General features: G+C 50.2%; 1 protein-coding gene across 1 annotated transcript in view; it reads left to right on the top strand.

Annotated features, from left to right (window-relative positions):
* Window positions 1-12,880, top strand: part of MOV10L1 (Mov10 like RNA helicase 1) — a 61,070-nt gene that overhangs the window by 19,711 nt on the left and 28,479 nt on the right. Inside the window, exons 9-11 of the mRNA XM_068971570.1 lie at window positions 3,731-3,925; window positions 8,893-9,007; window positions 12,462-12,639. Of these exons, the coding sequence (XP_068827671.1) occupies window positions 3,731-3,925; window positions 8,893-9,007; window positions 12,462-12,639 (488 nt within the window). The remainder of the gene's footprint in view (window positions 1-3,730; window positions 3,926-8,892; window positions 9,008-12,461; window positions 12,640-12,880) is intronic.

A 12,880-nucleotide genomic window follows, 5' to 3' on the forward strand; every position in this document is an offset into this window, starting at 1 on the left:
CTGAGCCCTTGCGGGCCCTTCCCCTCTTGCCTCCTCCCCTGTGTCCAGAACGCTGGGCTCTTACTCCCCAGTCACCTGCCAGCTAGGAGCTTGGGTGCAGCCTTTCTTCCCTGTCTCATCTCATCTACACCTGCTGGTTCTACATTGGTCCTAGGGTGGTTCTGATTAGATCAGCGTCTTGCTTCAGGCTGAGGGTGACACTGCACAGAGGGCGGTCCTCGAGTGAGCAGTCAGTGCTGGTGCCTGTGTAGCCGTGTGATGTGGCCGAGCCTCGAGCAGCAGAGGGAGGTGGGCTGCAGGCAGAGGGAGATGGCGTCTTGTGTAGCACAGCTCGGACCACTCTTGGAAACACTGGACATGTGTTTCCTATTCTTAAGTCTGAGAATCACAGACAGTACTATCTCAGGTTTGTAATTTTATCTTACACTGTTCATGGGGTTCTCAAGGCAAGACTACTGAAGTGGTTTGCCATTCCTTTCTCCAGTGGACCACATTCCGTCAGACCTCTCCACCGTGACCCATCTGTCTTGGGTGGCCCCATACGGCATGGCTTAGTTTCACTGAGTTAGACAAGGCTGTGGTCCGTGTGATTAGATTGGCCAGTAGTCTGTGGTTGTGGTTTCCGTCTGTCTGCCCTCTGATGCCCTCTTTCAGTGCCTGCTGTCTTACTGGGGTTTCTCTTACCTTGGACGTGCCGTGTATCTTCACAGCTGCTCCAGCAAAGCGCAGCCGCTGCTCCTTAACTTGGACATGGGATAGCTCCTCTTGGCTGCCGCCCTGACCTTGGACATGGGGTAGCTCCTCTCGGCTGCACTTCAAGAGTGAACATTGACATTTTAGGAGTCGATGAACTAAGATGGACTGGAATGGGTGAATTTAAATCAGATGACCATTATATCTACTACTGTGGGCAGGAATCCCTTAGAAGAAATGGAGTAGCCATCACAGTCAACAGAAGAGTCTGAAATGCAGTACTTGGATGCAGTCTCAAAGTCAACAGAATGATCTGTTCATTTCTAAGGCAAACCATTCAATATCACAGAAATCCATATCTGTGCCCTGACCAGTGATGCTGAAGAAGCTGAAGTTGAACAGTTCCATGAAGACCTATAAGACCTAGAACTAACACTCAAAAAAGATGTCCTTTTCATTATAGGGGACTGGAATGCAAAAGTAGGAAGTCAAGAGACACCTGGAGTAACAGGCAATTTTGGCCTTGGATACAGAATGAAGCAGGGCAAAGGCTAATAGAGTTTTGCCAAGAGAACACACTGGTCATAGCAAACACTCTCTTCCAACAACACAAGACTCTACACATGGACATCACCAGATGGTCAACACTGAAATCAAATTGATTATATTCTTTGCAGCCAAAGATGGAGAAGCTCTATACAGTCAGCAAAAACAAGACCGGGAGCTGACTGTGGCTCAGACCATGAACTCCTTATTGCCAAATTCAGACTGAAATTGAAGAAAGTGGAGAAAACCACTAGACCATTCAGGTATGACCTGAATCAAATCCTTTATGACTATACAGTGGAAGTGAGAAATAGATTTAAGGGCCTAGATCTGATAGACAGAGTGCCTGATGAACTATGGATAGAGGTTTGTGACATTGTACAGGAGACAGGGATCAAGACCATCCCCACGGAAAAAAAATGCAAAAAAGCAAAATGGCTGTCTGGGGAGGCCTTACAAATAGCTCTGAAAAGAAGAGAGGCGAAAAGCAAAGGAGAAAAGGACAGATATAAGCATCTGAATGCAGAGTTCCAGCAAATAGCAAGAAGAGATAAGAAAGCCTTCCTCAGCGATCAATGCAAAGAAATAGAGGAAAACGACAGAATGGGAAAGACTAGAGATCTCTTCAAGAAAATTAGAGATACCAAGGGAACATTTCATGCAAAGATGGGCTCAATAAAGCACAGAAATGGTAGGGACCTAGCAGAAGGTAGTAAGAAGAGGTGGCAACAATACACAGGAGAACTGTACAAAAATCTTCATGACCCAGATAATCACGATGGTGTGATCACTCACCTAGAGCCAGACATCCTGGAATATGAAGTCAAGTGGGCCTTAGAAAGCATCACTACGAACAAAGCTAGGGGAGGTGATAGAATTCCTGATGAGCTATTTCAAATCCTAAAAGATGATGCTGTGAAAGTGCTGCACTCAATATGCCAGCAAATTTGGAAAACTCAGCAGTGGCCACAGGACTGGAAAAGGTCAGTTTTCATTCCAATCCCAAAGAAAGGCAATGCCAAAGAATGCTCAAACTACCACACAATTGCACTCATCTCACACGCTAGTAAAGTAATGCTTAAAATTCTCCAAGTCAGGCTTCAGTAATACGTGAACTGCGAACTTGCAGATGTTCAAGCTGGTTTTAGAAAGGCAGAGGAACCAGAGATCAAATTGCCAACATCCGCTGGATCATGGAAAAAGCAAGAGAGTTCCAGAAAAACATCTATTTCTGCTTCATTGACTATGCCAAAGCCTTTGACTGTGTGGATCACAATAAACTGGACAATTCTGAAAGAGATGGGAATACCAGACCACCCGACCTGCCTCTTGAGAAATCTGTATGCAGGTCAGGAAGCAACAGTTAGAACTGGACATGGAACAACAGACTGGTACCAAATAGGAAAAGGAGTGCCTTAAGGTTGTATATTGTCACCCTGCTTATTTAACTTACCTGCAGAGTGGCATCATGAGAAACGCTGGGCTGCAAGCTGGAATCAAGATTGCTGGGAGAAATATCAATAACCTCAGCTATGCAGATGACACCACCCTTATGGCAGAAAGTGAAGAAGAACTAAAGAGCCTCTTGATGAAAATGAAAGACGAGAGTAAAAAAGTAGGCTTAAAGCTCAACGTTCAGAAAACTAAGATCATGGCATCCAGTCCCATCACTTCATGGCAAATAGATGGGGAAACAGTGGCTGACTTTTTTTTCTGGGCTCCAAAATCACTGCAGATGGTGATTGCAGCCATGAAATTAAAAGACACTTACTCTTTGGAAGAAAAGTGATGACCAACCTAGACAGCATATTAAAAAGCAGAGACATTACTTTGTCAACAAAGGTCCATCTAGTCAAGGCTATGGTTTTTCCAGTGGTCATGTATGGATGTGAGAGTTGGACTGTAAAGAAAGCTGAGCACCAAAGAATTGATGCTTTTGAACTGTGTTGTTGGAGAAGACTCTTGAGAGTCCCTTGGACTGCACGGAGATCTAACCAATCCATCCTAAAGGAGATCAGTCCTGGGTGTTCATTGGAAGGACTGACTGATGTCGAAGCTGAAACTCCAATACTTTGACCACCTCATGTGAAGAGCTGACTCACTGGAAAAGACCCTGATGCTGGGAAAGATTGAGGGCAGAGGAGAAGGGGACGACAGAGGATGAGATGGTTGGATGGCATCACCGACTTGATGGACATGGGTTTGTGTGGACTCCGGGAGTTGGTGATGGACAGGGAGGCCTGGCATACTGTGATTCATGGGGTCGCAAAGAGTTGGACACGACTGCGTGACTGAACTGAACTGATTTTATCTTGGGAAAATGTTACATTGCTTATTGCACAGGATCCCTTTTTTCCCTGTAAAAGAATCATAAAGGCTCAGGGTGACTAGTCTGCCAGCTCTGTGACTTAACCTGAGTGAAAAGGGAGGTTGTGTTAGATCGGCCTGTCTTAACTTACAACACACACTAAATTGTGTCTTGTTTTTCCAGGAATTCTGGCCGCTGCAGGGAGCTCCTTCTGCTTTGCTTCTCCAGTTTCATAATCGGGCGATACCTTGAAGTAAATGTTGTTAGTGAGGAGGAGTCACTAATAGCTGTCCGCGAACCCTTCTCGTGGAAGAAGTCTAAAAGTTCCCAGGTGTTAGCTTCCACCAAAACCACAGTCGTTGTGACCACACAGAAAAGGTACCATGAGCAGAAATGAAAAAGCATGCCCAGATCTTGGGCTCGTGGTGTGAGGGACACAGACGATTGCTGTTGTTGAAGGGAGGCAGACATCCAGATAAAGGGGTATAGCTATGGTCCAGCCTCTTACATCATTGTCCTGGGGGCACACTGTGAGGACCAGGTGGGGGGCCTGTGACCCCAGCTAGTCTCAGGGTGACTCTCAGAGCAGGATAGGACTTGACCCTTTGCCTCAGCTGCTGCCACCCTTCATGTTCCCAACAGCACAGCCACCCACCTTCCAAGAGAGCCTGTGTCACACATGGGCACCCAGCAAGGAGTCAGTGAGACGTGGCTGGCATAGCCTCTGTGGGCTGTCCAGAGCACCCGAGTGTCACTTATCAAGGGCAGCTTGAGGGTCACTTGGCTGCTTGAAGGCCTTTTGAAGATATGACAGCTTTCAAAAGTGAAATTAAAAAAAACAAAAAACCTGTAACCTATCTACATGTGGCTGGGGGTTGGCGGCCACCCAGCCACTAACTGGGGCATCTGGAAAGTGCTTTATGTTCACCTTTTCTCATCTGCAGTAATAGACCCCAGAAGCTCTCAAAAGCAGATTTTGCTTTTTTAAGTTTGGTGCCAAAATTCATGACCTATAGACTGGAGGGTTTTCACAACTTAGTCCTGTGGGTCTGTGGCCTCAGCTGCTGCCCCAAGCCCCTGGGATGATGGGTGCTACTTTTCTGTAATGGGAAACCCTGAGTTTCTGCTTACACCCTACCTGGGAACAGTTAAAGATAAGATGTGGACTTCGACTCCAGTTGTTGGCTGAAGGAAGGACCGTTGGAGTGTTGTGTGCTGTCGGCCTTGGGTTGGAGCACTATTGACTCCCAGCGTGCACAGGGAGCCGTGTTGTCCCCGCCCAGTGTGACTCCCAGCATGCACAGGGAGCTGCGTCGTCCCCGCCCAGTGTCTCAGCCCCTCTGACTTGCTCTCTGTGAAGCGATGATCCCGCCCCCGCCCTGCCTGTGATCGTGAGGACCTTTCTTTCCGCTGGGCTGGGTCTTTCTCTTGGTGTACTGGCTTTTGGTTGCTGCACGTGGGCTTTTCTCTAGTTGCTGTGATATGTCTGAGGGCTCACCTTGCAGTGGCTTCTCGTGGACCCTAGGGCGCACTGACTTCCGTAGTTGCAGCACGTGCGCCCAGTAGTGGCATGTGGGTTTAGTTGCCCCACAGCATGTGAGATCTTAGTTCCCAGGGCAGGGATCAAACCCATGTCCCTTGGATTGGCAGGTGGATTCTTAACTGCTGGACTATTGGGAAGTCCCAGTTATGAGGATTAAGTGTACAGTTCCTGGCTCTGAACAGTCAGTAGTGATGAATAAGCAGTAACAGTCACTAGGTGTGTGAACAGTGGTCAGGTTGGGTGGCTCTAGGGATGGAAGCTGAGCACAGGAGCAAGAAGTCACATGGTCTGCAAGCGGTGGGTCCTCAGGGCTGGGCTCCAGTTACAGGAGCTTTCTAGAGCCTCCAGCTGTCTTCAGTGGTGCTCCAAGCAGCTTTCTCATTACAAGTTGACTTAACTGGAAAAGTGAAATAGAGCAGGAGCACATGTATTTAATCCCCTGGTCAGTTTTTCCACTTTGAATGTTAACACATTGTTCGTGTTCAGGAGCATGCCTAAAACAAACATCTGTTTCCCACCATCAAAGTAGTGACCCAGAGTGCCTGTCCTGATGGCCTGGCTCCTTTGGAACTGCCAGCGTCTGCATCTGCCCACCCCACCAGCAGACAGGCTGCTTTAAGCCCTCCAAGACCCAGCTCCAGCCACTAGTGGCCAGCAGCCTCCACACAAGGCAGGGCCTGGGAGCAGCCAGCCCAGGGGCAGCCTCACCCACCACTCACAGCAGTCAGCCCACATGGAGGGCACATGTAGCTCTGCAGCATGCAGCTCTGGTGCTCAGAGGGGAGTATGCTGCTGGGTGCATAGGACACCTACAAAAGGCCACTTTCCCAAGGTCAGGAAACGTAACCACACCCCGCCCCGATACGCAGAATAAAAACAGCAAGCTGGGCGCAAGGTGACCGAGGAGGCCCTCCCTGGTGCTCTAGTGGTTAAGAATCCGCCTGCCACTGCAGGAGACATGGGTTCAGTCTCTGGTCTGGGAAGATCCCACTTGCCAAGGAGCAATTAAGCCTGTGAGCCATAACTACTAAGCCTGCGAGCTGCAGCGACTGAAACCTGTGTGCCCCAGTCTGTGCTCCTTAACGAGGGAGGCCCCTGCAAAGAGAAGCCCTCGTGCCACAGTGGAGAGTAGCCCCCACTCACCACAGAGAGAGCCTGCAGGCAGCAGCGAGGACCCAGTGCAGCCAGAAATAAACAGTGTTAGCAAGGTGACAGAGGGGTGTGTTCCCAATACAGCAACAGTGAAACTCCAGAAGAGCTGAGGGACGTGGAGACAAGCCTCCTGAAGGAGAGGTTTCAGGGTAATGATGGCAGAGATCAAGGAACTTGGGAGGAGAATGCATGAGTGCAGCGAGAAGTGAGAAGTCTTCAACAGAGTTAGAAAATGTAAAGAACCAAACAGATGAAGACTGAAGTAACTGAAATGGAAAATGCCCTAGAAGAAATCGGAAGTGGATTAGATGATATGGAGGAACGAATCAGCAAGCTTGGGAGACAGGGTGGTAGAAATCACTGAGGTGGAACAGAAGAAAGAGAAAGGAGTAAAAAGAAATGAGGATAGATTAAGAGAACACCAGGACAACGTCAGGTGTGTAGACACTCACAGGATAGGGGCCCCACAGGGAGAAGAGAGAGGCAGGGGCAGAGAGCACAAGTGGAGACACGGCAGCGGAAAGCTTCCTGACCCCGAAAAGAAAACAGACGTCCAGGTCCAGGAAGCACAGGGAGCCACAGACAGGATCAGCCCCAGGAGGAATGTAGCAAGACATGCTATAATTAACCTGGGGAAAGGTAGAGGCAGAATATTAAAAGCAGCATGCTAGGCAGTGGCGCCCCACTCCAGTGCCCTCGCCTGGAAAATCCCATGGATGGAGGAGCCTGGTGGGCTGCAGTCCATGGGGTCGCTAAGAGTTGGACACGACTGAGCGACTTCACTTTCACTTTTCACTTTCATGCATTGGAGAAGGAAATGGCAACCCACTCCAGTGTTCTTGCCTGGAGAATCCCAGGGACGGGGGAGCCTGGTGGGCTGCTGTCTATGGGGTCGCACAGAGTCGGATATGACTGAAGCAACTTAGCAGCAGCAGCAGCAGGCACAAGGGAACTTCTGCAAGACAGTCAACTGACTTCTCAGAATCTGCAGGCCAGATAGGAGTGGCAGGATATATTTAAAAGGATGAAAGGGAAAAACCAACACCCAGGAACACGACCCAGCAAGGCTCTCATTCAGATTTGATGAAGAGATCAAAAGCTTTACAGACAAGCAAAAACTAAAAGAATTCAGCATCACCAAACCAGCCTTACAAGAAACTTTAAGGGGACTTTTTTTTTTTTTTTTTTAGCAAAAAAGAAAAGGCCAGAAAAGAAAGTGGGAAAGTTATGAAAGAAAACTCGTAGGAAAAATAAAAATATATAGTAAAGGTTGTAAAAACAGCCTTGTATAAAGCTAGTAATAAGGTTAAAAGGCAAGAGTAGTAAAATCATATGTACCCACAACAAAGTTAAGTGACAGTGTTGGTGCTCAGTTGTATCCGACTCTTTGTGACCCTATGTACTGCAGCCCACTGGGCTCCTCTGCCTTGGGAGTCTCCAGGCAAGAATACTGGAGTGGGTGTGCATACCCTTCTCCAGGGGGTCTTCCTGACCCAGGGACTGACCCCACGTCTCTATGTCTCCTGCACTGGCAGGCGAGTTCTTCACCACTTGTGCCAACTGGGAAGCCCAGTAAATAAGGGACACACAAAAGATGTCTAGTATGAAGTCAAGCATGATAATTATGAGGCAAGGGGAGTGACAATGCAGGGCTCTTTACATGTGTTTGTACTTAAGCAGCTTAAATAACCATAGATGGATGGACGGATTGATGGGTAGATGGATGGAAGGTGGAAATGGATGGATGGAGGCTGGCTGGGTGGAGAGGTGGGTGGATGGATGGGAGGGATAGATAGATGGATGTGTGGATAGATGCGTGGGTGGATGGATAGGTAGCTATCCCCAATGGGGGGAGTGTAGTCAGTAACAATGTAATAATATTTTTGCAGGACACATCTTAACTATGCTATGATCATCCTTCTTGAAATGTACAGAAAAATCAAATCACTCTGTTGCTTAATAGGAACTAATTGTGTTGTAGGTCAGTTATACATCAAAAACAAAGTCATAGAAAAGGAGATCAGATTTGTGGTCACCAGTTTGGTTTAGGGGAGGGAAGTTGAATGAAGGAGGTCAGAGGTGCAGACTGCTGTTAACCAGATGAGTAAGTCCTGGGCATGCGGCATACAGCGTGACAAATGGAGTCAGCACTGCTGAGTGTTCACACGAAGGTCGTTAACAGTAAGACCTGGGGGTTGTCATCACACGGAAGAAATGTTGTTTTCTGTTTCTTCACCTCTGTTTGCATGAGACGGTGAGTGGTCATTGCTTCCTGGTGCGTGTGAGTCAGGTCATTATACTGCACACCTTCAATGTCTTCAGTGCACCTGTCAGAGTCTCCATGGAACTGGAAGGAAAAGGACAGTTGAGCTCATTGGAAGCTTAGAAACAATGTCTCTGAATTCCCTGGTTCCTGGAGGTGCCTGGGCATTGGGCCTGTTCTGTTGCAGGCAGAGCAGCTCTGCTCCTGCTTACAGGAGGACAGGCCCGGAGAGCGGGTCCCGAAGCGGAGTGACACTTTACCAACTGAGGACCGAGGCCAGAGCCCAGGTATCAGTGGGTTTTGGTGAGGATGTCTTAAGTAAAGACATCTGGTAGAAAGTGCCTTGTGAGGACGGATTGTTTTTAACTTGAGACTCTCTTTCGTAAGGAACTCGCGACGACAACTTCCCAGCTTCCTCCCGCAGTATCCGATACCAGACAGGCTTAAAAAGTGTGTGGAACAGAAAATCGACATCCTGACCTTCCAGCCGCTGCTTGCGGAGGTAAGGAACGTGTCTTATGCGAAGCACTGATTCTTCTCCACACTCGCGCTGTTTTCTGACAAGCTCAGGATGAACCCTTGTCGAATTCAGAGCTCATGTGGGCTGGTTTTCACCCCGGGAGCTGGGAGTGTCAGAATATGAGTGTGGAGACCATCGCTGGGTCCCTCTGGAGACATCCATCCTCATGGTCTTATGGACTTACATGCACCAGGGCTCTGGGAATGCCCTCTCCCCACCTGGCCTTTCTCCTGTGTGGCTGAGCCTTAGCAGCTCTCCACTCCTGGCGGAGCTCTGAGCACTAGGAAGGCCTGCAGCCGCGCAGAGCAGCGAGGAGGGGAGGGGGCAGCCCCCCAACCCCGAGCCTTGGGCCTCCCCTGCCAGGACGGCCCCTCCTCACCTTCGCAGCGCTGTGTGTGCTCGGGCTTCCTCACGCCTGCTGGAGGAGGCCTGCTCCCAGCCTGTGTGCTGTGACGGGTGGAGAAGGGCTGGAAGGCCGAGGGCAGGGCAGTGCTGAGTGAGCCCCGGCAGGGCTGGAGCCTGTGTGTGTGCAGGGGGAGCAGAGATGTCTGCCGTGCTGGCAGGGAGGAGGGGAGCGCGGCCCTGTCTGCAGGAGGCGTCTTCCCAAGAACCTGGGGGTCTGTTGGCTGAGGAGAGGGTGAGTGGAGTGAGGCCTGGCCTGTGTTGATTCGAGGCAAGGGGCGAGGACAGGCTCCAGGGCCATGTGTCAAAGGAGAGCTTGAGCCCATGGCTGTGTGGCAGCTAGGAGCATGCCTGACACTGGGGCAGACAGACAGACGGACGGAGCCTCTGTCTGCTGGGCCCTGTGTCCTCCTGCAGTGAGGGTGCCACAAGGGCACCGGCAGCAGACAGCACCTGAGGCGGGCGGACCACAGGGAGGGAACAGCCCCCATGGGTGAGGCCGTGGGTGGCTGCAGTGACGCCTGTCGGCCTGAGCTGAGGCCGGAGCAGCAAACCAGCCCTAAAGTAGCTCAAAGCAAACCTGGGCTGAGAAGCGGATCCCAGGGCGGTGCTCGTACAGCGTCCAGGACTGTCCTGTGGGCCTCCTGTGACCTGGCCTGGGCGCCAGAACAGGACCTCCTCAGGAGTGCAGTTCCCAGGAGAAAGTGGCTCCTTTCAGCAGTGGTAACGTCACAGAACCGAGATAGTGCACCTGTCACTCAGCGCTTCTGTGCCCTGTAACCTCTCCCCACAGTGTGGCCCCTCCTGGGGTGCCCCCTGTCTCCTTGCCCTGTCTGGGAGGGGCCCTCTGGGCCAGGAGGCCCTGCTTTCCTTCTCACCTTTATTCTTTTGTATTTTCCCTTACCTCCTTTTAGGGTTTTCACTAGTTTTAAGGCATTTGGTTCTCAGTGTGCCTTGCTGTAAGTTCTTCACATTTCTTGGCTTGGGTTCTTGAGCTTATTGGATAACCTGAACTTGGAGTTCTCAGATTTCAAGGTTCTCGGCCATTCCGGCTTCATGTGTTCCTTCTGCCCTGCTCGCCAGGCTCCTGGGACGGGCACGTGCGGCCACATGAGCTAGCCCAAGCTGCCGGCTGCTCCCTTCGCTTCTCGCTGTCTTTCCCCTCTGGGCTGCATTCTGAGTAGTTGCTGTGGCTGTCTTCAAGTTCACTGATGTTTCTTCTGCAGCATGTAACCTCTCCAGACACTGCAGTCATTGCCTCCACAAGTTCAGCGAGGGTCTTTTACATCTTCTGTATCTCTATTTAATGGGCTTCCCTGGGGCTCAGGTGGTAAAGAATCTACCCGCAATGCAGGAGGAGAATACAGGAAACTCAGGTTGGATCCCTGGGTGCAGAAGATCCCCTGGAGAAGGGAACGGCAGCCCACTCCAGTATCCTTGCCTGGAGAGTCCCATGGACAGAGGAGCCTAGTGGCCTACAGTCCATGCAGTCGCATAGAGTCGGACATGACTGAGTGGCTAACATTTTCACTTTAACTTCTCTACTTAACATGCTTCATCTTTCCTCAACTTTCTCTTCACTTCCGTCTTTTCCCTCCACGTTTTGAACGTATATAGTTAAATATATAAAACATATAAATATGTAAAAGAACTGTGTTATGATCCTGTGCACTGATTCTGTCCCAGGGTTGGTTGGTTGGTTGGTTGGTTGTCTTCCTTTTGCACCTTTTATTTTGTATTGGAGTTTAGCTGATCAGAGGTGCTGTGATAGCTCCAGGTGAACATCGAAGGGACTCAGCCATGCGTATACATGGATCCATTCTCCCCCAGACTCCCCTCCCGTCCTGGGCCTCGAGCAGAGTCCCTGCGCTCTACAGCCGGTCCTTGTTGGTTATCCAACTTACAGCAGTGTGTACATGCCCCTCCCAAGCACTCTAACTATCCCTTCCCCCCATTCTTCCTGCTGGTAACCGAAGTTCCTTCTCTGAATCTGTCAGTCGCTTTCTGTTTTGTAAATAAGTTCGTTTGTAGCCTTTCTTTATAGACTCTGCATATAAGGGCTATTTCTCCTTCTCTGTCTGACTCACTCCCGGGGGTCATTTTTATTGTTCCGTGGCTAGGTTTTTCTCCTGGTTACAGATTGTGGCTTCTGCTTATTTCTGTGCCTGGTCGTCTTTGTCTGGATGCTAAACAAACATTCTGCATTCTACTTTGTTGGTACTTCTATTCCTGGAAGTAGCTTTGAACTTTGTTCTGGGATGCAGTTGGGTTAGCTGGGAGTGGTTGGGTGCTTTCAGCCTTCTTTTATTGAAGCCTGGCTAGTCAGCTCCATTGAAGCCTCGTTAGAGCAGAGTGGTTTTTACTTAGGGCTCTTCCCTTCTGAGTCCCGCACCCAGTGCCCCTGTATCTCAGGCCTTTCTGTTTAGGCTAGGAGGCCCGCAGCACCTCAGCCCTGTGTGAGCTCTGGGAATTGTTCTTTCCAACCCAGTGGCGCTCAGCAGGCGAACTTTCCCCCAAGAGACACTTTAGGTTGTCACGACTGAGCATGCCTGCAGCCTCCAGTGGGTGGAGGCCAGAGATGCTACTCACTGCCGTGCCCTGCGCAGCTCAGCCCTGCTGCACAGGCCGGCCGCCCTGGTGTCAGCCTCAGCCCCTCACCGCTCCCGCCCCACGCGTCTGTCCCGTCTGGCATAGCTTCTCACACTCATGTGCTCACGGGCCCCTGGGAAGCTCCAGATCACTGCACTGCACCTTTTCCCTGGCATTCAGCCTCCTGGGACCCGCAGCCCCACCGCCTCAGCACACAGACTGCAAGGCTGCCTGGGCTCACTCTGTGCTGAACCTGGCAGCTCTGTCCGGGTAGGAGCTGGGTGGTTGTGGGGCTCACTCAGATGGCTCCCTGTCTCAAGGCTGCCGCCCTGCACTTGCCGGTCACCAGCGTTTGAAGCCTGGCTAGTCAACTCCGTTGGCTTCCTCACATGGATGTGTGTGGAGTGTTGCTCTGCTTTCACTAACAGGCTGCCTTGTTTTCCAGCTTTTAAACATGTCAAACTACAAGGAGAAGTTTTCAACTTTGCTCTGGCTGGAGGAGATTCATGCAGAAATAGAACTGAAGGAGTATAATATGAGTGGGGTCACTTTGAAAAGAAACGGGGATCTGCTAGTTCTGGAGGTCCCAGGATTGGCTGAAAGTAGGCCTTCTCTGTATGCAGGTGGGTAGTTACGTGTCGCGTTTTCCTCGGTGGACTGGCAGACATTGAACACAGTCACGGAATAGAATATTTTAACTGGCAGTGCTGTCATCACACGAGTTGCCTTTGCTTTGGGTATCTCTCTCAGCACATTGACGTGATTTTAAGCCATTGACCCCATAATGTTTTTTCGCTTATTCCACTTCTTCAGAGTGTTTTATTTTACAGTATAACAGCAGCAAAGTTTATTGAGTTTGTAGTT

The sequence above is a fragment of the Capricornis sumatraensis genome, chromosome 4 (assembly GCF_032405125.1).
Source record: "Capricornis sumatraensis isolate serow.1 chromosome 4, serow.2, whole genome shotgun sequence".
NCBI classification, from domain to species: Eukaryota; Metazoa; Chordata; class Mammalia; order Artiodactyla; family Bovidae; genus Capricornis; species Capricornis sumatraensis.